This window comes from Heloderma suspectum, chromosome 2 (assembly GCF_057233095.1).
Source record: "Heloderma suspectum isolate Gila_16-S chromosome 2, 16-S_ref, whole genome shotgun sequence".
Classification (NCBI taxonomy): domain Eukaryota; kingdom Metazoa; phylum Chordata; class Lepidosauria; order Squamata; family Helodermatidae; genus Heloderma; species Heloderma suspectum.
The window spans coordinates 336,559,447-336,587,367 of record NC_139459.1 but is presented as its reverse complement, the minus strand read 5'-3'; the positions used below and the strand labels follow the sequence as shown (position 1 = coordinate 336,587,367).

At 41.9% G+C, this 27,921-nt stretch overlaps 1 protein-coding gene across 3 annotated transcripts in view; it reads left to right on the top strand.

Moving 5' to 3' along the window:
* Positions 1-27,921, top strand: part of PRKAR2A (protein kinase cAMP-dependent type II regulatory subunit alpha) — a 123,043-nt gene that overhangs the window by 73,831 nt on the left and 21,291 nt on the right. For all 3 annotated transcript variants that reach the window (XM_084840636.1, XM_084840638.1, XM_084840637.1), the window contains exons 3-5: positions 12,725-12,777; positions 13,289-13,372; positions 24,792-24,898. In XM_084840636.1, the coding sequence (XP_084696762.1) occupies positions 12,725-12,777; positions 13,289-13,372; positions 24,792-24,898 (244 nt within the window). The remainder of the gene's footprint in view (positions 1-12,724; positions 12,778-13,288; positions 13,373-24,791; positions 24,899-27,921) is intronic.

Here is a 27,921-nt window from a genome sequence, read left to right as displayed (position 1 = left end):
AGAGCAGAAATGCTTTCCAGTGCTGAATAAGTCTTCAGAACCCTGACCGCCCGCCCGCCCACCTGAGGTTCTTGGGCAATCTTTGCAGTGGTAGCCTTACTACTTACCACTTTTAAAATTGCTTGTTAAATTCTGTTTTGAGTGAATACTCAGGATAAACTCTTCTCTTTTTTTAAGTGGAGTCAAGTTTTAAAGTCACGTGGTGTGGGCATGGGGAGTTGTCACAAACAATATCAGACACTATCCGATAGAGACCAGGCCAATGTCATTTGCATAAGCCAATTCTGCACAGTACTTGTGATAGTAATGGGTGGATTAGATGAGAGAAGAGGTTGCCGTCTTTCACTGCTGGGAAAATAGTGCTAAGAATGAGACAGCTTTGCAAGAAACGCAGTTTCACGGGTGAAAGATGTCTTGATACTCCACACCAAATGCACATTTGTGTGTGTGTGTGTGTGTGTGTGTGAGAGAGAGAGAGAGAGAGAGAGAGAGAGAGAGAGAGAGAAACACCGTTCTTTGGAAGAACTCCAAGACTGCAGTTTATTTTTCAGGGGATATAGGCTTATGACTTCTGTTGGACACTTTCCTTTTCAAAATACTGCTTTGCAGTAAAAGTGCACGACCTTAAGGATGTTAAACTAAGTATCCAAATCATGTTCTTTATCTTACTGCAGGCATGGCTGGAAAGTGGGAGCGACAGGACTGTGTGCTGTCTCCTGCCTTTCTCTAGCTTTCATCTGGTGAGGATACGTAGCTGGGCTGTGTCATGCTTTGCTTTCTGCCTCAGCATGGAGACAGAATATGGTGCACTGTAGTGACACACCACTACTCCTGTTCCTACCGAGAGCCAGGCAGGGCAGCCAACGATGTTTTGCTAGTATTTCCTCCTTAATATAGCACCTTGTCTTCTTTTTTTGCATTTCATGCATCACCACAGATACTTCATTTTTTAAATTCTTGGAAGATTCAACTAAATGCAGAATCAGAATATGTTGCTGGGAAACATATTGATGAAAGATGCAATCTGCATGCTGTTTGATTCTGTAATTTAAAAGGCCATATGAACACCCAGCCTTTTCTTCCAATAGTTAGGAGTCTCCCTCCCTCCACCTGACTCATAAAACTGTTTGGATTTTTAATTCTGAGGTTTTAAAAGGCTTTCCTGGTGAGGCAGAGGCAGTTGAAGGAAGAACTAGATGAAACAAGCCTGGGATGCAGTTGTCACCCCGCCCCCCTCCGGTGGAGTATAGTCTGATGTATAATAAGAATTGGAAGTATTGGCCAAAGCAATTAAAATTTTTCATTCCTTATAGAACAAATTTATGTTGACTGTAAAGATACTTGTTTGACTCTGTTTTCAATTATAGCTGAAAAATAATAATTGTAGAGCTAGAAAAATACATTTTGTTTTGGAGGCTGCACACAAGAATTAAAAAAATTAAATGTGATGAAGAGAGTTAATTTGAGGTGATAAAGCTTTAACCCTATTAGTGCTACCTTGACTTTGCTAGCAGTATTGTAAAGAGACCATTGACTCAACCAAGGTATTCATAAAGAGCACCTGCTTGAAGATAGACTGTGTGGGATTGATTCCTTTATATTAAATCCTTCAAGTGCAATGTCTTAACGCTCTCAGTAATGTTCACTTCAGTTTCTTGCTATTGTTTTATCACTTACCCCCCTTGGCAATAAATTCCCAAAAGATCTTATATAAGAACAGCAAAATATTCCCTAAAAAGTTTACGTGAACCATAAATTAGTGTAATCCCAACTATCTCAGTTGATATTAATCTTTCCACATTCACACACCCCACTCCCCAAAACAGTTACTCCATAACTGACTAACTTTGTCCCCTTCCAATTTAGTCTATCAGGAATACATTTACCGAGCAGGTGCTTTGAAGCAAGTTTATCTACATGCATTACTCAACCAAGGCATTTACTATGCACAGCACTTTTTTGCTTCAGTCTCTGGTAGAAGACTGTGCCCTTGTCAGGTAAACCTTGAAGAATTAGTTGTTCTGTACTTTGAGAGAAGTTTCATTTGTTAGCATATTTGATCTTGCAGGGGACAAGAAACAAAGAAACTTTCTTTGGGATTTTAGAAAGGAGTAGTGTTTAATACTGTTATTCACTAATTCACAGCACAAGAAACTAGCATTGCATTTAATTTCCCTTCTCTAACATGTTAATTCCATCTACCACTCTTGTAGATATGTAACTAAGTGTGTGCACACGTGCACACACACACCACTGAACGTATAATATGCAGATTGTTTTTGAACTTTAATTATGAGTTCCTAATCAGGTATGGATCATGCAGTAATGGACGCCAACTTGGATGGGTTTGGAAGGGTATTAGACAAATTCATGGAGGATAAGGCTGTCAAGAGCTACTAGTCATGATGGGCATACATTATCTCCAGTATTGGAGGCAGTTTTTGTCTCAGTACCAGTTGGAGGATAGGAGTGGGAGGGTGCTATTGCATTTGTGTTTCTGCTGGGGCTTCCCATAGGCATCTGGCCACTGTGCAGACAGCATGCTGGCCTAGATAGGCCTCTGCTCTGATTGAACACAGCTCTTCTTATGTTATGTAATGCCCTGAGGAAAATAGTGTCATTGACTGGGTTCATACGACTTGCCATGGTACCTGCGGGTGCCAGGTTGTGTATGCAACCCCTGCTCAGGGTTTGTCATGTCATGCGAACCCAGTGAGTGTGGGTTATGGACATGACATAGAAACATAGAGTTGGAAAGGGCCATTTAGGCCATTGAGTCGAACCCCCTGCTCAGTGTAGGAATCCAGTTTAAAACATTTCTGACTTTTTAAAGGCAGTGGGGCTTACTTATGAGTAGGCAGGTATAGCAGTGCACATATGATTCCAAAAGTTGTTTTGAAAGCTCTGGTCTTTTCTCTCAAAAGTCTGGTTTCACCCTGAGCATAGAGTCATTGACCTGATTTGCATGTCATGACGAGTTCCTGGGTTGTTTAACCCAGGAATTGGTGGGGGCACAGGAGCAGGCACAGGACCGAGTGCATTGCCTCCTGCCCACTCCCCATTTCCACTTCCACTTCCATTCAGCTTTTGTAAACAACCCAGGTACATTCCTGGGTTGTTTCGTGACATGTGAACCCAGGACTCTGGGTTGTTCATGGGTCGAACATCCCAGAGTTCCTGGGCTGTTTCCGAAAGTTGATTGAAAGTGGAAGTTGCTCACTGCCATGTGCCTCTGCCAGTTCCTGGGATAAACAACTGGTGCTCTGTGTGATTACTGTGCACTGGTTCTTTATTTAGCATGAGGCAAAGGCTGGATTACTTGTGTATAGCCAGAGGGCCACTTTGTATGTGCAGCCACTTATCTAAGGGGCAACCTGTTACGTCAGTGAAGCTCTACATGCTGACCACCTAGTTGTGGAAAGCCCTCCTCAGAGGCCCATCTGGCACCTACTTGGCACCTTTTTATTTTCCTAGGTTCTTTTTTAATATCTTAACCCAGCCTTCTCCAACCTGGTGCCTTCCAGATGATAGACTACAACTCCCATAATTCTCATGGCCAGAATGGCTGATGGTGATGGGAGTTGTAATCCAACACATTTGGATGGCACCGGGTATGGAAAGCTGTCTTAACCTCTGAATTTTCACTGTGGTTTTAGGAAGCTTTTTTTTATTATTTTTTTTAACCCTACAGGGATTTTTGTGGCCCATTATAATAAATAATGGTTGCTGAAATTGCATTAATCTTAATGAAATTGCTTTGATGTGGTGGTTTGGTTTTATAGGATTTTTGTGCTGCTGTTAAGAGAATTTTTTGAAACTGTGATTTTAATTGTTTTAACCTGTTTGCCCAGAGGACTCTGGGTACTGGGCATCTGATAAATCAAAGAAATAATAAACCTGTTATATGAATGGTACCCCTTGTCATTGTTGTGGATTTTAATACACCTTTTTAAAGGGGGGGGGGTGTCTGGTTGGCTTGGCTACAGTCCTCCTGAATCCTATAGGGAACGGTTCATACTAATGTCTTACCATATGGAGGTCTGCCAAGGCAGTTGCAAGTGACCGCCTATGTTGATGGCTGTACATATTTAACAAGGCTCAAGGTACATATAGTCCTGTTGTTGCCATTTTATACTAGGGGACTCAGAATGATTTGACTTAAGCTGCACTGTTGGTTCTAGTTACATTTTCATGTCCAGCTGTATCTGATGGACCACACTAACTGTCTTCCACTGTTCAGTTTTAACTAGCATTGTGCTATATATTATCTTCATAAATATAAGGGATTACTTTATCTGTACAAGCAACAATGTAAAGCAGCTCAGTATAGACCATCTCATAGCATGTCATAGGTGGGGAAGAATATAAAGTGAGAAAAATACTAACACTTTTGCTTTTGGAGGGGGTACTCTTTTTATTTTACTTAATGTGCTGTCACTGTTACAAAGATTTTAAATATTTGTCCCACTGTTTAATTGCTCTCTAGATAGGGATAATGACACTTTTACTCAGCTGTTTGCTAGATAATTAAATAACAGCAAATCTGATCCTGCATCTTTCCTTCACTCATACAGAAAATGTGGAACATATGCCGACAAGTAAAAGAGTTATGGCTCTTTCTCTAAAAGCAGCTTTATTTTAGATCATACCCAGCATTATTTGTTTGAGAATTAGTGTTCATCGTTTTTTTTTTTTTTGCTTAATGAGGTAGGGGAGCAAGAGCTAGGAGAAAACCACAACATTAAATGGTTTTTACAGTGTTCCTAATTTTACCTTTAGGGTGCAAGCCTATGGCCGCTAGACAGTAGCTAGATGGCCATAGGATTGGTTGGTTTCTGGGAACTGACGTGGGAGCCCACACTCTGAGGTTGGTTCCCGGAGAGCTGCCCCCACTTTCTTGTAGGCAGCGCAGATCATCCCTGGGCCCCGTGCTCGTAAGAGCAGTGCGAAGCGGGGCAAAAGGGGGAATTCCCAAGGGGCAGGGAGTGCGGAAGTGCCAGTACGATGCTTCCTATGTGTTGTCCAGCCTCCGCACTCCAACGTTCCATGGCTAGACAGCTGAATTCGGCCATCTAGCCATGATTGCAGGGTGGCTGGAGCATGGAGAAGATCTCCTCCGCGCTCCTCCCTCCATGCATTGGGTAGGCAGTTGCCTCCGAGTTTGGAGGCGGCCACCTATCCTGATAGGATTGCTCCCTTAGTCTTGTTTTCTCATTTTAGAATAAGCTACATTAGTTCCTGAATGGATGCTTAACCAGAAGAGTGAGCATCTTATATATTGCTGCATTTCCCGATGACTTATGGCTGGGTAACTAATCAGAACTGCAATCTCTCAGATGATTTGCAAGCTTCTGAATGGTGGAGTGTATTTCAGATTTTCAGAAAGGGGCTTGTTTTTCTCATTCTGCCCAAGCTTATTCACTGCAGTAAGCTGGGCAGTCTGCCAAGACATTTGTACTGTCAGACTAGTGAATAAAATACAAAAGTGTGTCTCTGAAAAATTCTTAATGGTGTAGACTCAGCGGCAAAGACTAAATGGAAGAGAAACAGAATAAGGTGAAAACAAGAATTTTTAGTCTCGGCCATTCTTTACATTTGCTATGTAAGCAAAGTCTAAGAGGGAAGGTAAAAAAAAATCTGATCAGAAAGAAACTGTACTTAAAAACACCAGAAACATTTTGTCCTTGTGAGATAATTGGCTGCAAGTATTTTATTGTGCTATTTTTATTTGTACACTGTCTTGACTATTGCTGTAGAAAGGTGATAGGAAAGAAGATTATAAATAAAGTAGAGGGAACTTCCCAGGTCAGTTTGTCAATCTGGCTTAATACCTGCCTTTTTGGATCAAATCAAAGAGCCATCTAGGCCAGCACTCTTTCTCCAGTAGTAGCTAGCCATGTGCTCCTGGGAAGCGCACAGCATGGCATAGTGATGAGCATCCTCTGCCAATTTGTCTCCAGAAACTGGTAATCAAAGGTACACTGCCTATGGAGACCGCACTTTTAGCTGTCATGGGTAATAAACATTGATTGACAACTCTGTAGAAGACAAACCTATTCCCTTTCAAAAGCTCTTCAAGCTAGTGATTGCTACCATGTATTCCATGGTTAAATTGATCCAGAACTTGCTCCTAATCAGTTGCACTGAATGATTTATGTATAGTTAGTATTTTAAGAAATTGTTATCCATTCTCACACTATCCGTAATTTTTGTTTTATATATCTTTATCATGGTCTCCTTTAAGGCTACACGTAGTACTCAGATTTTCTCCCTGGCACCAAGATACTTATTATTCATGTGGTCTCAGGTTGATTGGAGAACAAGTGAAAGTGGGGCTGTTTAACACTTTCTTTCCCAGTCATCAGTGAGGGGAAGCCAGCTTGATATTGAAGGCTTAGACCGGGTTCACAAGTCACACCCAGCGATGGTAATTATGCTAATTAGGCGGCTCGTGACCGGCCTGCATGGGGAGGGAAAATAAACCACTGTGGCTTATTTTCCCTTTGTGATCATGCGAACCTGCCCAGAAAGTCTGCATTTGGGCAGAAATCCTGTACTCACTTGCCTGGGAATATTTCTCACTGAAATCAGCGGGATATACTCCTGAGTAGACATGTATAGGAGTGTGCTGTTAGTCACAGTCTTAAAATGGAGTGTAGGAGGATTGGATTAGGCTCTATTAGGTGCTGTGCAGGTTTCAGATTGCACCTAGGATTTCTGGGACAAAGAAATTCATAGTCTGTGCTTTTTGACAATATTAAATCTATCAGAAACCCGGATCAGTTGCCAGCTTTTAGCAAAACATGCAGGTTCTTTGTTAGGTAGAGAAGAAAGTTGGCATTACCTGACCATGGATTTTAGAATCTTCCCTATGGACTTACACTGTTTCCTCTAATTTATTTTAAAGATTGCTGTGCTGCCTTTTAGGGCAAAGCCCTCTCAAGGCAGTTTACATAAAAAGGATGTAGTTTAATTCTGATAAAATACAATAAAAGTTAAAATGGCAATTAAAACATTTCAAAAACCATCATCAGATACATACATTAATTTAGAGCTAGCAAGAGTAATTTCAAACCAACAATTTAAAACCACCAGCAGTATAAAATATTAAAAAGTTCTGCTTCTCATGTATTTATTAAAAACATTTTGAACCTTCCTTCAGCCAAAAAGGCTCTCAGAGCATCTTACATATATCAATAAAAACAAGGAAGTCCTAGCCTTACAATCTAAAAGACACGATACAAAAGGAAAAAGGGATTGGGAAGGGGTGGGGAGCCAATAGGGAGAGCAATCCTATGCCTCCCAGACAGTGTCTTGGGGGGGCATAGGATACTTTGGTTTCCTGGCTCCAAGGTCAGAGACAGGGCTCTGACCTTGGAGCCAGGAAACTGCCCTCCCTGCCCCTCCCCTTCCCCCTTGTAGCTGGTGTGGAGAGAACTGCGCCAGCTGCCTCTCTGTGCGTCGAAAACGGAGAACAGAGACAGGGAAAAGGGGGATGTTGCCGAGGGAGGGGAGGAGACTGGGGTAGCGGCTGTATGACATACTGTTGCTGTGCCAGCCTCCTTCCCTCTCCCTCCAAGGTGCCACCACTAGAAGGGCAAAATCACCCATCTAGCAAAAATGCAGGGCACCTGGAGTGCTGAGGCAGCAACTGCCTCTGCTCTCCTCCTCCTGTGCATTGGATACTCAGCAGCCCCTGCGTTTGGAGGCTGCCAACTATCCCAGTAGGATTGCGCCCTTAAGTACCAATGCTTAGAGTTAAGTTGTTGTTGTTGTTGTTCAGTCGTTCAGTCGTGTCCGACTCTTCGTGACCCCATGGACCATAGCACGCCAGGCCTTCCTGTCCTGCGCTCTCTCCCGGAGTGTGCTCAAGTTCATATTCATTGCATCCGTGATGCTATCTAGCCATCTCATCCTCTGCCGTCCCCTTCTCCTTTTGCCTTCAGTCTTTCCCAGCATCAGGGTCTTTTCCAGGGAGTTTTCTCTTCGCATTAGGTGGCCAAAATATTGGAGCTTCAGCTTCATTATCTGTCCTTCCAATGAGCACTCAGGGTTGATTTCCTTTAGGATGGACTGATTTGACCTCCTTGCAGTCCAGGGGACTCGTAAGAGTCTTCTCCAGCACCACAGTTCGAAAGCATCAATTCTTCGGCGCTCAGCCTTCCTTATAGTCCAGCTCTCACAGCCATACATTACTACTGGGAAAACCATAGCTTTGATTAGACGGACCTTTGTCGGCAAGGTGATGTCTCTGCTTCTTACTATGCTGTCTAGGTTGGCCATAGCTTTCCTCCCAAGGAGCAAGCGTCTTTTAATTTCATGGCTACAGTCACCGTCTGCGGTGATCTTGGAGCCCAAGAAAGTAAAATCTGTCACTGCTTCCATTTCTTCCCCTTCTATATGCCAGGAAGTGATGGGGCCAGATGCCATGATCTTCGTTTTTTTAATGTTGAGTTTCAAACCAGCTTTTGCACTCTCCTCTTTCACCCTCAACAAGAGGCTCTTGAGATCCTCTTCGCTTTCTGCCATTAGGGTGGTATCGTCTGCATATCGGAGGTTGTTGATAATTCTCCCAGCAATCTTAATTCCGACCTCTGATTCATCCAACCCGGCATTTCTCATGATGTACTCTGCATATAAGTTAAATAAGCAGGGTGACAATATGCAGCCTTGTCGTACTCCTTTCCCAATTTTGAACCACTCGGTTGTTCCATGTCTGGTTCTGACTGTTGCTTCTTGACCCTCGTACAGGTTTCTCAGGAGACAGGTAAGGTGGTCTGGTACTCCCATCACTTTAAGAATTTGCCACAGTTTGTTGTGATCCACACAATCAAAGGCTTTAGCGTAGTCAATGAAGCAGAAATAGACGTTTTTCTGGAATTCTCTTGCTTTCTCCATGATGCAGCGAATGTTGGCGATTTGATCTCTAGTTCCTCTGCCTCTTCTAAACCCAGCTTGCACTTCCGGTAGTTCTCGGATCACATACTGCTGAAGCCTAGCTTGTAGGATTTTGAGCATCACCTTGCTGGCATGTGAAATGAGCGCAATTGTGCGGTAGTTTGAACACTCTTTGGCGCTGCCCTTCTTTGGAATTGGAATGTAAACTGACCTTTTCCAGTCTTGTGGCCACTGTTGAGTGTTCCAGATTTGTTGGCATATTGAATGCAGCACTTTAACAGCATCATCTTTTAGGATTTTAAATAGCTCGGCTGGAATACTGTCATCTCCGCTAGCTTTGTTGTTACTAATGCTTCCTAAGGCCCACTTGACTTCACTCTCGAGGATGTCCGGCTCAAGTTCAGTGACCGCACTATCATGGCTATCAGGGACATTCAGATCTTTCCTGTATAGTTCTTCTGTGTATTCTTGCCACCTCTTCTTAATCTCATCTGCATCTGTTAGGTCCCTGCCTTCTTTGTCCTTGATCATGCCCGTCTTTGCACAAAACGTTCCCTTGAGATCTCCAATTTTCTTGAAGAGATCTCTAGTCTTTCCCATTCTGTTGTTTTCCTCGATTTCTTTGCATTGTTCATTTAAGAAGGCCTTCTTGTCTCTCCTTGCTATTCTCTGGAACTCTGCATTCAGTTGGCTATATATTCCCCTTTCTCCCTTGCTTTTCGCTTCCCTTCTTTCGTGAGCTACTTGTAAAGCCTCATCAGACAGCCACTTGGCTTTCTTGCATTTCTTTTTCTTTGGGATGGATTTCGTTGCTGCCTCCTGAACAATGTTACGGACCTCCGTCCATAGCTCCTCGGGCACTCTGTCTATCAGGTCTAATCCCTGAAATCTATTCCTCACCTCCACTGTATATTCATCAGGGATATGATTTAGGTCATACCTGAACGGTTTAGTGGTTTTCCCGACGTTCTTCAATTTAAGCCGAAATTTTGCAAGAAGCAGCTCATGATCTGAGCCACAGTCAGCTCCAGGTCTTGTTTTTACTGACTGTATGGAGCTTCTCCATCTTTGGCTGCAAAGGACATAATCAATCTGATTTCGATATTGACCATCTGGTGACGTCCATGTGTAGAGTCGCCTCTTGTGCTGTTGGAAAAGAGTGTTTGCTATGATCAGCATGTTCTCTTGGCAAAACTCTATTAGCTTTTGTCCTGCTTCATTTTGTACACCAAGGCCATGCCTGCCTGTTATCCCGGTGATTTCTTGACTTCCTACTTTAGCAGTCCAATCCCCTATGATGAAGAGGACATCTTTTTTTGGTGTTAGTTCTAGAAGGTGTTGTAGGTCTTCATAGAACCGATCAACCTCAGCTTCTTCGGCCTCAGTGGTTGGGGCATAGACTTGAATTACTGTGATGTTGAATGGTTTGCCTTGGATTCGTACTGAGATCATTCTATCATTTTTAAGATTGTACCCCAATACTGCTTTTCCCACCCTTTTGTTGACTATGAGTGCTACTCCATTTCTTCTAAGGGATTCTTGCCCACAATAGTAGATATGATGGTCACCTGAATTAAATTCGCCCATGCCTGTCCATTTTAGTTCGCTGATTCCCAAGATGTCAATGTTCAATCTTGCCATCTCATGTTTGACCACCTCCAGCTTACCTTGATTCATTGATCTGACATTCCAGGTTCCTAAACAATATTGTTCTTTACAGCATCGGATTTTCTTTTCACCACCAGACACATCCACAGCTGAGTGTCCTTTCGGGTTTGGCCCAGCTGCTTCACTCTTTCTGGCCCTACTTGGAGATACCCTCTGCTCTTCCCCAGTAGCATATTGGACACCTTCCGACCTGAGGGGCTCATCTTCCGGCGCCGGCGTCATCTCTTTTATCCTTGTGATACTTTCCATGGGGTTTTCTTGGCAAGAATACTGGAGTGGGTTGCCATTTCCTTCTCCAGTGGACCACATTTTGTCAGAACTCTCTGCCATGACCTGTCCGTCTTGGGTGGCCCTGCACGGCATAGCTTATGGCTTCACTGAGTTACGCAAGCCCCTTCGCCACAACAAGGCAGTGATCCATGAAGGGGTTAGAGTTAAGTAATAGTTCTTATAATGACCAGGTGGAGTGGAATAGTTCAGAGAGAGTTGAGGATGCCAAAAAGCAGTGGAATAAGCAGAAGAGGTGTATTATTCCACAAAAATAAACAGTTCGGATGCATTTAGGACCACATGTTTCTCTTCCTTCAAGGAAATTCAGTGTGACCAAATTAGATAATGCTCATTGTTCAAACTCCAGCACAGGTGACTGGAGTTAGAAGAGCTGATCAGAGGTTGTTTACAAAAGTGGAAGGGCCTCATGCATAGCAGACATTCCTGCAATTTGGGGGGTTAATTAACCCATGATTTGCTGCCATTACATGCAAACTGACTATAGTAGTGGTGAAAGCTGGCCAGAACCTCCAAGTACACCGTAATGGCAAAATGTTGCATCCACATTGTCAGTGAACATAGAGTATTAGCAAAATATTATAAGTATTCGAGGGGGGAAACATCCAATCTCCTTACATCACTGAAGACAAGTGCACTACAAGTGGCCAGGGAAGGAGGAATTGGAAAAAATTGCTTCCTCAAGTGGGAAGCCTTTGCTGGGTCCCAGTTCCCTTCTGTTTGTAGAGGAGCAAGATTGGAACCATCATATAGAGTGCGTAAGACTGTTACTCAGATGTACTTGGTTTTCATAAATATTTTAAGCACATTGTAAAGTTGTTAGCGGGCCTTATATTTGGTGAAAGATGCTAACTAGAAGTATAAAATGGTTTTCCATAGCCACTATTTATTTCAAAACGTTTATTAATTCATTAGAAGTTTTGATTGGTTTCACTACTGTAGCTTATAAAATGAGTTCATATTTTTGGAATGGCCAAAAGAGCCCTTTAAGTCAGATCCAATGTTTTTAGGGTGCACTTCTGTGCATGGTTGGCTGGGGCATGCTGGGAGTTGTAGGACTTTTTTTTCCAGTCTAAACATGCATAGGATTGAGCCCTTTATTACCCTGTATTTCCTTTCTCCAATAACAGCCCATACTGTGCCTTTCAGAAATTTTGTCATTTACTTTTCTAGGAGATTTATGCTCCTATTAGAAAATGAGTAATCACTGACTTGTATCCTGTTCAGGTAATCTTTCTGCATACAACCAGACTGCAGCAGTAGGTTTTCTTTGCCTCTCCATACAAGTCGAGCTGCTGAAATCTCACATGCTTGAGTAGAAATGTTTAGCTTCATTGTAGATTACATGAGCTATGACTCTTCCTGGAGGAGCAAGAGGATAAGATAATAGCAGTATAATGTTTATTGTTAATAATGGTTATTGGCCTGATTCAGAGGGTAGACATCTATGTCCAATGAGAAGGACGTTGTAATTTTTTTCTTAGAGCAGGACCTTTGTATCTGATGGTAATCCATAGCTCATTTCCCCTTTGAACAAGAATAGGCATTACAAGCACCACAAGCAATCCTGCTCACCAAGGCTTCTTCGTGATGACTCTTACCCCAGTTGTCATATGGTAACAGCATAGGACAGTGCAAGCTAAGTGAGAACTCTTGGCTTTACTTTTGACTACATCACGGTGATTTCTACTGAACATTTAGCCAAATGGGAGAACACAGAAATCTGTGTACATGTGCTCTTTATCATACACAGTAAATTGGGGGCTGTAATGTAACATGACATTAATTAACATGTATACACAGAGTTAATTGTTCTCTATGCATAGCAACAATTAAACATTTAAAAACAAATCTTTCCTTCTCTTTCAAGTCTGTGCAGAAGCATTCAATCCAGATGATGAAGAGGAAGATACAGAACCAAGGGTAAGGGAGGACAAACCAACCATATCTGATTCTTGCACAGATTAATGGGACGGAATTTCCTGTTGCTTCTGCAGTAAGCAGTTACATATGTGCTACCTCATTTCTCTAAACTCCGATATGTGAACTTACAAAATGAAGTGATAAGTGAAGCAGCAACACTTTGTTCTTTGGGGTACTGCAGCATTGTTACAAATAGAACAGCAAAGGATTTTCAAAATTGTACCTGGAGGTTTTCCATCAGCACGAGCATGGAAGAATGAGCAAAACTGTTGACACCCAGGTTTTCTCACATGCCTCTCAATGCCTCTTTTACTCAAGTAGTGGGAAAACTGCTCCCTGATAAGCATGGGGCATGGAATGTACTGAGGTATACTTAATGCCTATTTTTTCTGTTGATTTCTAGGTATATCTGAACCCTCAGTGTTTAGATTCACAATGAGATTATGACTTTTAAATTTAGTTTGGGGTTTTCTGCTACATTCTTTTTCTTTTTCTTTATTATGTTTTGCAGGTAGTGCATCCCAAAACAGATGACCAGAGATGCAGGTTGCAGGAAGCATGTAAAGATATCCTCATCTTCAAAAACCTAGATCAGGTAGCAGTGCTTGTTGTGTTTACTGCTTTAATTTGATCACTCATCTTAATGATTTGCAGCCTAATCATTGAAAAATTATTATGTGCGGATACAAGAGCATGTTGATTTGTTTTATAAAAGTGTATGGATTAAGTCGGATTAACCAACTTCAGTTTTGCAGAAGCATTTCAAAAATAAGTGTACAATTGTTTTTTGCCCCATACCCCATGAGTGGAACAGCAAAAGACAAAACACTAGTATAGGAGAAGAAAAGGAATTTAATGTTGTTTATTCGTTCAGTTGCTTCCGACTCTTCGTGACTTCATGGACCAGCCCACACCAGAGCTTCCTGTCGGCTGTCGCCACCCCTAGCACTGTCATATCTTAAAGTACTTAATATACATTGTCTTACTGTAATCTTGCAGCTACCCTGTAAAGTAGGTTACTCTTGTTAACCCCATATTTCACATGGGAGGCTGAAGCTGATATGAGAGAGAAGTGTGAATGGCTTGCTTAAAGCCACCCAGTGAGTTTATGGCAGACGTAAGATTGAAACTGGGGACTTTGATTTTCACCACTACTAACAATCTAATATGAAGATATGTGAAAGATTAGAGGAACTGTCACGTTAACTTTAAAACCAACAAAGTATTTCTGTACTTAAAAGAAGATAGGTCCAGGAACTGGAGCTGGCTCCATAGTTGAGGGGGCTCTTGGCAGAGTGGCACCCGGTTCCCTCGCCTCCTGCGGTGGTGCCCCCCTAAGGTTTGTAGACTTGCCTTGATGGTGCCAGCAGCTCCAAGTTGTGGATCCCCCCCCCCCCCCCAGTGCCACAGAAGCTGACTCAATTTCTGGGGCATTGTTAAAAACAAAAATAGCAGTCATCTGAAGCCAGCAGGATTTTTTTTAGACAACCCAAGACAGGCATCAGTGGTGGGCCCTGCTATAGTGCTGGGTTCTAGCACTCACCCACAGGTGTTGCCCTGTTATTGCAGATTTGATGGGAATGGTTAAGATGGTAACTTAGTTAGTTTGCATACTTTAAAATCCTAAATACATGTGTTATTTTTATACCAAAAATAGAAGGGACTCTCACTGTAAAATTGAAAAGAAACTATTCTTGCTGGGTGGCTGAGATGTATTCCTTGTTCCTTATTCTCCAAGAGCAGCAGTCTTACAAGAATTCTTGCACCTTTGTACGTAGAGAGTTGGATGGCCCTGACGGTAGCTGAACTCAAGATGTACTCGGGGAAGCGCCTGTGTGCCAGCCTTATCGCCGTCATTCCTCTAGTTGCAAAATGGGAAGAGTGATTTATAATTTCTGAGCTGTTAGGAAGAATCCAATCTTAAAGCACTTTGCACAGTGTCTGGCCTCTACAGATTTATTATTTTAAGACTTGGTAGCCTTTTCTGCTACTGGAGTCCTGAGTACTATATGTATCCTTAATGGATGTAAACTAGTTGGGTAGGCAAAGGCAAATGAACTAATGGAGGTTAGGTATCAGAGTTGGTCATTGCATGGTCATCCTTCCCTAGCAGCTAGAGTGGGAAGAGGAGGAATTGCTTTTCAGGGATTGCTCCTCCTATTGCTGTCCTTAGATGCTTATAGTTTGATCTGCTAGACCTACATGCGCTATCAAACACAGTTTTATTGCTTAGCCAATTACAACCCTTGGCAGAGTGGAAGCCTTTCAGCTCATTTATTATCAGCGTTGCCAATTGTCTTCTGCTATAATTTCAAGCTGCTGCCAGCTATCCTGAAATTTTTAGCACCAAAGCCTTTGTAAACTGCCAAAAAGCTGTTTGTGAGTTTATGCCAGCGGTTATATCCAGAGTGGCTGGGTGACCGGCCAGATGGGCGATTAATAAATCTAATAAATAAATAGATAAAAATAAGTATGCTGCTGGTGACATTTTTAAATAGTGGCTGTGCTAGTAAGAAGCAACAAGATACAGAAACCTCCCTGGTTCTGCTGTGTTGAAGGTATTCTCCAGAAGTCTGTTTCCAAAGTTTTCTAACAGTCCTATGGCTTTAAGCTGACCTTGCAGACCGGCAGCCTGAAATCAACTTGTATTAACAGCTCTTCTCAAGAGCGGCATTTTTTAAAAGCCTCCAGGAAGTATATGGCTGTTTATGCCTTTCTCTGTAGGGTTATTGAGAAACAAGAAATATAATGTTATAGTCCAGTCATGTGCCTGTTTGAGTTCAGTAGAAGTTTGTCCTCAGTAAGCATGCATGGAATTGCAGCTTTGGTTAATGAATATAAAAACATAAGAGCCCTGCTAGACCAAACCAAAGATCCATGTAGTCCAGCATTCTATTTCCCCACAGTTGCCCACAAGCTGAGCAAGAAGGCAGTAGTCCTCCTCTGCTGTTCCTTCCCGGCAGCTGGTGTTGCAGAATACCGCTTCTCAATATGGTGGTTCCATGGCTAATAGGAGTTGATAAATCTACTCTTTGTCTAATTCCCGCTTAAAGCCATCTCAGCTAGTGGCCTTTGCCACATCTTCTGGGAGTGAGTTTCCAGAATTATGTACTGCACGATGAAGTACTTCTGTCCTGTATCTACTGCCATTTATTTCATTGGGTGCCCCTGAGTCTAGATTATGGGAGAGGGAGAAAAAGTTCTCCACTTGCATAATTTTATAAACCTTTACTATGTCCTCTTTAGACATCTCCCTATAAACTAAGAGGCAAGCACTATTTAATACCTACATCCTAAGGAAGTTCTAGTTTCCTCTGCATATGTTATTCAAACACTTACCAGATCTGTTTGCACATAACAACATCCCACTGGTTTAAAAACCAATGGGTGTTGTGCACTAGTGGGTACACTGCCTCCAGCTTCCACTTTCCACTTTAATCCCACAGCCCTCAATTGGCTCCTTCGTAGGTTGTGGTGCATAACAGTTGAACCCGGATCGATCAGTTGTTTAAGGGTGAAACAACCCAACAGTTAATGCAACAACAAAACATGGGTTAACCGCTGGTTGTTTAGCCTCTAAACAACCCATTGATCTGGGTTCTGATATCACACTCCAGAACCTATAAAGGAACCAATCATGGGTTGTGCGGTAAGAGTGGAAGTGGTGTGTGCGCTGCAGGCAGTACATCTACTTGTCCCCACTCATGCACAACAGCCCATCAGTTTTTAAACTGATGGGTTGTCATTACATGCAAACCAGGTCGTTTGTAAATGAATAAAAAAGAGAATAAACCCTTAGGTTAAAGCACTCCAATTAGAAGTGGCTAAGATAACATGTAAGGTAATTTTTGCCTTTTGTGGATATACGTTTTTCTACAGCTGTCCATTGCTATTGCACATTACTATTGCAAAACACCTTTCAGCTGTAATTCCCTGTATGTCGGGCTGCTTTTGAAGATGGTCTGGAAACTTCAGCTGGTGCAGAATGTGGCCACCCAAGCGTTGGTGGGGGTGAGGCAGTCAGATCGTATAACCCCTATACTGCGGCAGTTGTACTGGTTACCAGTGTGTTTCCAAGCCCTATTTAAAGTGCTGTTTATGACTTTTAAAGCCTTAAATGGTTTGGGACCAAATTACTTAAAAGGACTGCCTTCAGCCCACTTGATCTGCCTGCACTTTAAGTTCAGCCACAGAGGCCCTTGATCACCTTTGAGGGCAATTAGGTAAGCTAATTCATGAGAGGGGGCCTTTTCCACAGTGGCCCCACACCTCGAATGGGTTGCCATTGGGGGTCTGTGAGACCCATCATTGTAGGCCTTTAGAAAGGCCCTGTAGACCTACTTGTTTATTCTGGTCTTCCTCTGATTATGTTTTACTGGGCTTTTCTGGTCTACAATTGTGTTGTAGGTTTTTAGTACTTTCTTGGCCAGATGTTTTGTTGCTGGTGTTTATTGCTCTTATGAATTTTTGCTGTTTTATTGCTGTATCAATTTTTATTGTATGGGATTTTATTGTTGTAAGCCACCTTGGGAGGGCTCCTGCCCTGAAAGGTGGCCTAGAAATATTATGAATGAATGAATGAATGAATGAATAAAAGAATAGAAGACAGTGTAAGGATGTTATAAGTGCACTTTAAAATCTGTTACTTGGGCAGATTCTGAAAAGGTGATGTGCCTGCTGTTATAGGCAGTCCATGATCAGCAGGAGTCAATGAGCAGTGAAAGCATGGAACTTACAAGGTAGTAAAAAGAGCAAAGTCTCCTGTAGGTCTTCATCAGAATGAGGAAACTGTGTAACGATACAACATGTCTGCTATAGCCTATAGTTCCCTATTTCAAGTTTAGCAGACCATGACAGCTTCCTTCTGTTTTACCATTCTAAAATGAAAAATCCAGGTTGCACTGCCAGTTTGTGTGAACATGGAGTTCAGTCTGTTCCTTAATTGCTGCTTATATCCATATAATGTATAGTCCTGGCATAAGAGTGCACGCAGCAATTAAATCTAGTGCTAGGATGTTCTTCACCATCTCTTGCTACTCTGTTCTGTGAAGCATCAAAGAAGAATTTTTGTCAGTTTAGGTTCACTCTGTAAATTATCTTTTTGCCGTAACCGGAACAAGCTGTTTTTAAATTCAGTAGCCCCAATTGTGCCAAACCTTTAATAAAGTGCAGTCTAGGTTCAGGGTTATTCATATTTGCATGTGGCTGTTCTTTATTCATTAGATTCCAACAAGAAGAAGCTTGCAGAAATACGCAGTCAGGTGTTGTAGAAATAGGGCTGAGGAAAGGGAGCTAGCTTAGCTATCGTTAAAGACTGTTTTTTATGGTGCTTTCAAATCCCCCTCCCCCCCCAAAGCAGCAGAGTCCCTGAGTGGTAGTTCAGCTGGGAGATAGATGTGGAAGTGGTACTGTCTGGAGTGTACTCCATCTTCTCATAGCCTGCATAAAACACTGGGGCTGATGTGTGGTGTGTTGGTGAGTCCTAATAATTGAAGCCAGGAGGCAATCCTGGTTTGGTAGGTGGAGCAAATCCAGTACCACCCACCCAAGCACTTCTCAGAATTGTGTGCTTCCATTAGACAGCTGAATGACAAGCCAGGGAAAGGCATTTTTTGGTACAGAGAAGCCCACTGTGCCACCAAGAGCCTCTGAGGGTGCACACAGCTATTATATGGGCCCATCAGTTGCTGAGCTTTTGAGCTATGTGCTGAATGTGTGCATGTCCTGGAGTTCCAACGTTCTGGAATCTGGTGCTGGGAATAGTTTTAGTTGAACTAAACTTTTGGCAAATCTATATTATTACTTATAATATTTCTAACCCGCCCTTTAACCACTATAAACAGAGTAGTGTACAACTTTAAATAAAAATAGATACATACGAATTAAAATTCAAGTTATATTATTTCACAATCTTGAATTAGAAAAAAAATCAACAAAATACTAGAAGACAGGAAATGTATATACTTGTCTCCTTTAACAGAGCTCTGAACCTTCTCTCTCTTACACAGATACATGTTCCAGCATCACATCTACAGAAAACTTAAGAGTTCCTGAGTCATTTCTTTTCTAAACAAATAGGCACACATTTAATATCTTATACTAAGAGGTAGGGACTGGATAGAAGATTATAAAGCTATGAATGGTGTAGGGAAATGGATAGAGAAGTTTTTCTCGCATAAAACTGGAATATTGGATCATACAAATGAAACGGGCAGTAAATTTAGCACAGATAGAGTATTTCTTCATGCTATGCATAATTAACTAATAGAAATGGCTGCTACAAGATATGTAATGGCTACTAGCATAGATAGCTTTGAAGGGGGATTAGACAAATTCCTGAAGGATAGGTCACCTATTAGCCATGTAAGCTGAATTGAACCTGAATTGAACCTCCACTTTCATAGGTGGGGTACTTCTACCAGCTACTGGGGGGACAGATTATAGGGTATGTTGAGGGGTGTGTGTGTGTGTGTGTGTGAGAGAGAGAGAGAGAGAGAATTACCTTCATAAACTTGTGGGGGTGCTTTTGGGCAGTACCTAGCTATCCAGCATTGAAAACTGGATGATACACTCTATGGATCCTCTGCCTGATCCAACAGCTACCCTTACATTCAAGATGTGAAAATTCAGAGGCAGACTTACTATCATAACCGGCGATGGTGTCCCTCAGTTAAGACCTTATGAATAAGTTTACAGATCCACAAAGATATCTTTAGTCAGCTCTGTTAGGGGAATTATTAAAGGCTATGTTAGTTTATTTGTTTATTACAATTACTTATATGCTGCCTTTCAGGCTAGAAATCATACCAAGGTAGTTTACAAGTAACATAAAAATAATAATAAAATAATAATAAACATTACAAATAAAAATGTATCTGGATCCTTCCCACAGGTGAGCTGGTGGTGGATTACCCTGGGGGTTAGGAAAGGGAGCGTCCAGCTGGGACAGGAGTAGGTGTCTAGTGTTACTCCCATCGCCTTCCCTCTCTCTCCTGGCATCCTCCCCACATGGTTGTTGATGGTAGATGGCCCTGTGGGTGGAGGGGGAAGTCCTGCTGGAGCAGGCCCTGAGGTCTTCCTCACCTACCCCTCTCCCTTTGTTAATCTCCAAAAGTTGGAAGAAAACAGATAATACTATGAGTGCAAGCATCGCTTTCTTGTGTGTGGTCATAAGAACATAAGAAGAACCATGCAGGATCAGACCAAGGGGGTCCATTTAGTCCAGCATCCTGTTCACTCAGTGGCCAACCAGCTGTCAACTGGGAACCCACAAACAGGACACAAGTGCAACAGCACCCTCCTGCCCATGTTCCCCAGCAACTGGAGCAGGTTGTTCTGTGGCTTTTAACTAACCAATTGCATAAGGTTTTAGTATATATTTTTCTCTTGAAACATACAAAAATATTTTCATTGATAGTACCATTGTGAGCCAGTGTAGTCCAGTGGATAAAGTGCTATACTCAGACCTGACTTCAAATACCAGCTTGGCCTTAAATGTTTCTGGGAGCAGGTTCTCAGAGGTTCTTCACATGTAAAATTGTTTCATGAAAAACGTAACATCTCAGGGTTCCTCTGAAACTGAATGAGCGATTAACTGTCAAACACCTCACACATTTAATGGTATATATTATGGATTGCATCCAGACTTGTGCTCAGTGGAGTTCCATTCATGCTGGAGGAAAGGGGCAGGGTGGCGATTTTCACCAATTCCTCTTCTCCCTGCAGTCCTGTGCCTCCTGAAAAGCTGCTCTGGGCATTGGAGGAATCTCTGGAACAGTATGGCATGTGGTGCTGGGGGCTACAGGGAAAAGGGGGAATTGACAGATATCAGCCTGCCCCTTTCTTCCAGCAGGAAGCCACAAACAGAAGGAGCCATTCCATTCACGTAGGAGCACATCTGGATGTTACTCATTCCTGCAGTGAGAGAGGAATGTTTTCCCTAATAGGATTATTGTCTTAAAATTGAGAGACAAAGGATTGCAGATCTACAGAAGATACTGGGCAGAACTTTGATACCACTCTTCTAACAGTGGAACAAGATAGGTTCATCTCTAAAGCTATGTATGTTGTAGAGTAGGCTGGGGAATGTGTGGCCCTCCATATCTTATTGGACTGCAACTCCCCTTATCCCTTGCCATTGGCTTTGTTGGCTAGGGCTAATGGGAGTTGCAGCCCACCAACCCATTCACCACCCCCGTTGTATAGTTTTTCAAGAAAGGACTGGAGTGGCATCTGCTAGGGATGTTGGTGGTTACACATTGGCCCCATCCACCAAGTTCATTCTAACTGAGCACTTCGTTCCCAGCACTGGAAAGCCTGTTTCTCCTGTTTTGTAGCCATCTTCAGCTGCTTACTATTAGGAAATATGAAGCTTTGAGATATTGTGAAACCTTTTGAAACCTTTATTTCTCTGTGTTTTCTTTATTTTGTTACTGGTTGCTTAGCTACAGTATGCAATCATTTAATAGTGATTCTGAAAGACTGCATGAGCACCGGGAATCCTAGTATGATGAAAGCCCTGGAACTTCCTTTGATAGGATTTGAACAGGGAGGGACAAGCTTTTGTCTGAATGTCAGCTCCCCCAACTACTGTCGCTCCAAAGCTTTCCAAACCCCACCCCGCTCCTTACAGAAGGTGGTCCAGAGTTTATTTCACAGTTCTTAGAGAGCGCTGAGATAATCCCTCCTGCTTTCAAAATGTTGACTGTAGCACTTACGGTTTTAATAATTTAAAAGGTAGCATGCAATACTGAAATCAAACAACAACTGAGACACAGAATTCCTAAGTGTCAATATCAGTCAAAATGTAGTAACTGGGGTGTGCTTTGGGGGCCTTCAGGCTGAAAAGCAGTATACAAATAAACTTGAATAATAATTTAATAATAGGCCTAAATGTACATTCTGGCACTAAATGGCTCTTGCTAGAAGAAAAGAAAATGTGTTAAATAGGCTGATCAACACTGATAGATACTAATGAATTTAATTTGCAGGCTGTCCACCTGACCAATATCACTCAAACCTGAAAGGTTACGCTTGATTTCAAACGGGACCTCTGTTAATTATGAAACACAAAATTTGGTATTCCCTCAAAACCTCTGCCAAATGTTTGTGCTAGTTTTGTGGTGTTGTGGGCCACAAATCCCACATTTTGTGTAATGGCCCCCAAACCCAACTATGAAGCCCAAAGTTTGATATCACTCAAAACCTATAAAATTTACTGTTTGTGGCACAAAACAGTACAGAAGTAGCACAGTACTTTGGGATAGTTTTTGAAGTGGTACAACAATGGGTAGTATCCAGTGTTAGTCCTATGTAAAGTAGACCCATTGAAATGAAAGGGACAAGTTAGTCATGACTAACTTAAATGTCATTCATTTCAGTGGGTCTGCTGTATGTAGGACTAACATTGGATACTACCTAATATTGGTTTTGGTATGTTCAGTAGGACCTCACAGTGGATATGCCAGTTACACGCTAGTTGCTGGCGGCACAAAACCCGAGATTTGTGGCACAAACTAGCACAAAATTTTGGCATAGGTTTTGAGGGGATACTAATTTGGAGGGTTTGTAGTTAATAGAGCCACAAGACTGGTTTAATTGGGCAGTAATAAGAGATTTTGGGCTATGTGCACAGTCCTACAAACCTATTCCAGAGCTACAATTTTCACAAATGGTTAAATAAAATTATGGGCTGAAAGTATAGTATCTTTACAACATCTTTTGTGATAGGTGTATTAATTGCATTGATTTCATTTTGAATTTACATACAAAACACTTTAATTCCAAATATCAATTTCTGTCATTGTTCTGCCCCCATAGTTTTATAGTGCGTGCTGTTGTGAAGTGTTTCTAGATAACTGCTACTAAATGAAAATTGTTTGCACTGCTGTCAGCTAATGCAGTAGTTTTGGGGGGTTTTGACACTCGTACTCTTTTGGTAGTGTCCTGGACCCCATTTTTACTTGCAACTCGAAGCTGATTCAATTGCAATAAAATACTACATTGTACCACTTCAGATTGCTATTGGGGAACTGCATGTTTGAATTATGTATTTATTTGTTTGTTTATTTATTTCATTTCTATAGCACCCAATAGCCAAAGCTCTCTGGGTGGTTCACAAAAATTAAAACCAAAAAGCACAGGATACAACAAGATAAAATATAAAACCATTAAAACCACAATATAACAATACAAACAGAATAAATCCTAGCAGCAATGCAGCGATTTAAAATACAGATTTAAAACACCGAAGCTAAAAGACTATGAAGCTAAAATGCCTGAGAGAATAAAAAGGTCTTCACCTGGCATTGGAAGGAATACAATGTAGGTGCCAGGCGAACCTCTGTAAGGAGCTTATTCCACAGCTGGGGTGCCACAATATAAAGGCCCTCCTCCTGGTAGCCACCTGCCTCACTTCCTTTGGCAGGGGCTCGTGGAGAAGGACTGCTGAGGATGATCTTAGGATCTGGGCAAGCACATATGGGAGGAGGCGATCCTTCAGATAACCTGGCCCCAAGCTGTTAAAGGCTTTGAATGTTAATACCAGCACTTTGAATCGGGCCTGGAAATGAATGCAATTTTTTTTTTAATTCCTTGCCTGTGGGTAGTTAACTTGCCGGGGGAAAGATTCTAGCTTAAATTTTCTCCTGATACATGGAGAGTATTCAAACACACAAACAATATTTTTATGTTGAAAACGAAACCATTTTGACTCAGCATGGGTACTGTGTGTTAATGACATCCATCATCCAGTTTCTTGTTCTTTTCCATGTCTGTTTAGACTATAGACTGGTCTCTGGTATTTGAAACATTTGCATTTTTAGAATACAGCATGCGCTTTTCTTGGCCTTGACTATTCCATGCTGACTCCTATTGAAAAATGAAGCATCTAGTTTGCAAGGTACTTTGATTTATTGAGTTGATTTATTTGATTTATTAGCCACCCATCTGGCCGGCTACCCGGCCACTCTAGGCGATGTACAATACTAATAACAAATTTACATAATCAACTGAACAACAAAAAAAATAACGAAACAACACTGCTCTAAAAAACCCTAACCCACCCCAAATGCCCACCTGAACAGCCAGATTTTTTAAACCCATCGGAAGCTCAAGATATCAACCATTCATCTTCACTCACGCCCTGTGAGGTATTCTCTCCAGCCATGTTGCTTTTGGACAACTGAGGCTAGTGCCTCAGGTTGGTTGGCTAACCTCCATAGTAGCTGTTAACTGCTTAAAACAAGTGTCCACTTTGACATGGCTAGCATGATTGCTGCGCATGCCAGTTGGATTTCCCAGTTTACCCTAGGTGCACATGGCTTGCCATGTCGCATGGCTTGTTTGAAGGGGCAGAAATCCTCATAACTCATGGGCTGTTGTTGGGTTATTGAGGATTGCTACCAACCCCCCCCCCCCCACACACACACACACCCGGTTTGGACAACATGACAAGCCACGCCAGCTTGTCATTAGGGAAATCTGGGAATTAGGGTAATTAGGGAAATCTGATTGGCATGCGACCAGCATGTGTGGCAGAGGGAATAAGCGACCGTGGCTTATTTCCCTTGCTGTGATCGTGCGAACTGGCCCATTGAGTCTGAGACTTGGATTGCCTCACACGTTCCACTTTCCTCCATGGAGATAACTGCCATGTAGAGCAGTGTATATTATCCTGTGCAATATATGAAATGCAGTTTGATTTTTTCCAAGTAGCCAGTATGCACAGGTTATTTGACTTTTGTCCTGGGTGGGGTGGGGTGGGGGTCAGGGAGGGGGGAAGCTTATACAATATTACATACAGTACAGTTAAGCATGTTTTCCTATAGGAAGAAAGCTCCGTACAAAGAATGTAACATTCCATGTAGAGCTCAGTATATCAGGTACCGGTATGATGGCGAAGAACAGATTGACCATGGACCTCATGGCATAAACAAGAGGATTTGAGGCATAAAAATAAGCATGCCTCAGTATTATAGTACATAACATTAACCAAAGCACTATTTTCCTTTCAGGAGCAGTTGTCACAGGTTCTTGATGCCATGTTTGAAAGGAAGGTGCAACCTCAGGAACATGTAATTGACCAAGGAGATGACGGAGACAACTTTTATGTCATTGAACGGTAAGCCAAAGTATTGTTTTGCCATGGGATTTTAGTACTTTGTTCCTTATGTGGCCATCAAATGGTATGCCAGTATCTAAGAATGCATTGCTAGAAACTGAACATTCCAACCTGTGCATGTACTTCTTTAAAATTAAGAGGAGGGGCTCATTAATCACTTGGAAATGAAGGCTGTACAATTGCCCCTTAAAGTGCAGGTGTATAGCAGGGGAGGGCAACCTTTGGCCTCCACGTGCCCCTCCCCAAGTCCTGCCCCCAGGCCCTGCCCCCAGGCCTTGGGAAAGGAATCCCCTTGTTATATCTAATTAGATTGGAGATAACAAGGGGATGCCCCAGTTCTGATCAGGACATGGGCGGGGCAGGAAGAAGCAGCTCAACTTGGCTGGCACTTACAGGAGCCGGGTCCTACAAATCCAAGCCAAGTTCCTTTCCACCCCACTTGTGTCCCCATCAGGACGTGACTGGGGTCAGAAGTCAGCAGTTGACTTGACCAGTGTTTGTAGGAGCCGGCTCCTGCAAGTGCCAGCCAAGTGGCTTTCCATGCAAAGAGAGGTAATGGAGCTCCATGCCTCTCTGCACTGGGAAAAAAGTGGGTCGGGATGCCACTGATCACATCATGGGAGGGGTAGGGCCTTTGGGCGTCATTCAACCTGCTGGGCTTGGTCCAAGGGGGCTTAGGTAACCAGCAAAAACTATAGGTAACCTATTTGTCGCTGCTAGTATAAAACACCAACATATTCTGTTGTATGTAGCCTGTCTTTATTTGTAGGCTTGGGGCAATTGTCCTGTTAAGGGGACAATTAAGATCTCTCTCTCTCTGGTCATTTCACACGTGACCTTTTTAACCTCTATAGTCATTATTTTCATGTAGGAAGATTATTATTTTGTGAAGCTCTTGTGTTAGTCATGAAACATATTTACATTGCTTTTTTTTCCTTTGGAACTGGAATGATAACAATTGTAAGCCTGAGGAATGTGATGGATGAGTGATTGTGGGCATAGTGTCGCCCAACAGCTCAACTCAGTTACAGTCAGCAGAAGATTATTTTCAGGGAATTTTAGATACATGACTATTTTTATTTATTAATATAGGCATATATATCCTGTCCTTCACATAAATACCCAGGGTACTTTGCAATACAAAATTAAAGATATAGTAAAAACCTTTAAAAACATTAATGGTACAGAGTAAAAGCAGGAGCATCTAAAATCTAAAAAGACCAGCATAAGGGATACAGTGACATAAAATGGCCTCTTAAGCAGGCATTTGAAAGATGTAAAAGCTGTGAAATTGTACCTCCTTGGAGTTTTGCTGCTGATAAACTCCCTTATGAAATAAGTTATAGTAAATGGATTAGGTTTCTATTTAGCTTGTCATTTGCAAATGGGATCCTACTGCATAGGATCTCATTTGTTCATGTGTGTCTTGGTTCTGTGTGGATATGCTTCTTGTCTCCTAAGCACACAGTGGCATCTGATATTTAAGGCGTGTTCATCAAGAGCCAGTTCACATATTCTCCAGTCATGGGATCGCTTGGGTGTTTCTCATTCCTAGATACTGCTGAAAATGTGTGAATATGTAATCCTCACCACTTTTTCTTACGAAGAGGTGAATTGAGTGCTTTGCACGCTCGTATTTCCATAGAATGCAAATGGTGTTTTTAAAATGTAACTTGTCGTTCTTGTTTAGCTCTATCATTTATGCCTAGTGTTTTATAAAAAAAAAAAAAGAGCTCCCCCAAAATGTTTATTTCTTGAACTTTAAAGCTAGAATAGTCAGAGTAAAGCCAAAAGCAATATTTAGGAGTTGTTGCCTGGGAGTATGTATTGCCGAGAGATGTGCTATGCAGTAGCAGCCTTTCTGTGTTAGACCAGCTATAGAGCCAATGCGGGCATCTTGGAGGTTGTAATATCATCCGAAGTCCAGTTGACCTTCTAAAAACAAGTTTTAGATTATTGATGAACTCTGACAACTTCATGGTTGTCAAGTGTTTTACAAAGACTGGAATGATACAAAATTCTATAAGGAATAAGTAGCATTAGTCTTTTTCATAGCAATAGATCATAATCCTTTCTGTGATTGTGTATTTTCTTAGGATAGCATGGTGCTTTGGGGAACAGGTCAGATATAAGGCTGTCAGATTACAAAATGTAGCTCTGTATATCTCCAGACATTGCAACAGTGTCTATGTGTGTCAAAGTCAAGCAATCAGAGGCAGAGCTGGATATACATGATTGACTCACAGTGGAAGTTTTTAAGTATATGTTTGACAAAACCAGGCAAGGGCTGTAGACAAGCCACTTGCCTTCTTTCCAGATCACTACTGATTGTATTTCAAATGATTAGGTAGTTGGACAAGTTAACTCTTTGGGGACAAAATTAAGACCCACAGATTCATGCAATATTTGAAAATATTTCTCCTAATGCAGATTTCACTGTAAATTAAAAAACATTTTCATTTAGATAGTAAGAACTGTTAATATCCCATTCTCAAATGTACTTTGACCTAAAAATCTTATACATGGAAGCTTGGCTGCAGCTGTTAGTGGCACTCAAAAATGTCCACGATTTTTGTAGTGGTTAACCTGCTGAATTGCTCCACTGGTCAGGGCAGGACTAGAACTTGGGTGTTATCAGTTCAAGTCCTAACCCAACCATTCTCTTAGGCGGGTGCCTTTTGAGCAAGTAAACTTTTATCTGCCTCAATTTTCCTATCTGTAAAATAGGGTTAATAGTGGTCCACCTTATAATACTTTCTTGAAAGCAATAAATTAAAAAGATTGTAAAGTATTTTGCAAGGGTATGTGCCTTTGTAGCACTTTTGAAACAAAGTTTCCAAATAAATGCCAACTTGGTGAAAAGGGAAAAAAAAGTGGTTTGGAATGCAAGTCAGGAACGCAAGTTCTGCTCAAACCACTGAGGAGAGTTTTGGAAACTGTCTTATTTTTACGGGGGGGGGGGGGGGGGCTTCCTTGCTTGTGTCTTTGCCAAACTGAGTTTTTTTGTTAACAGTGATTTCCAT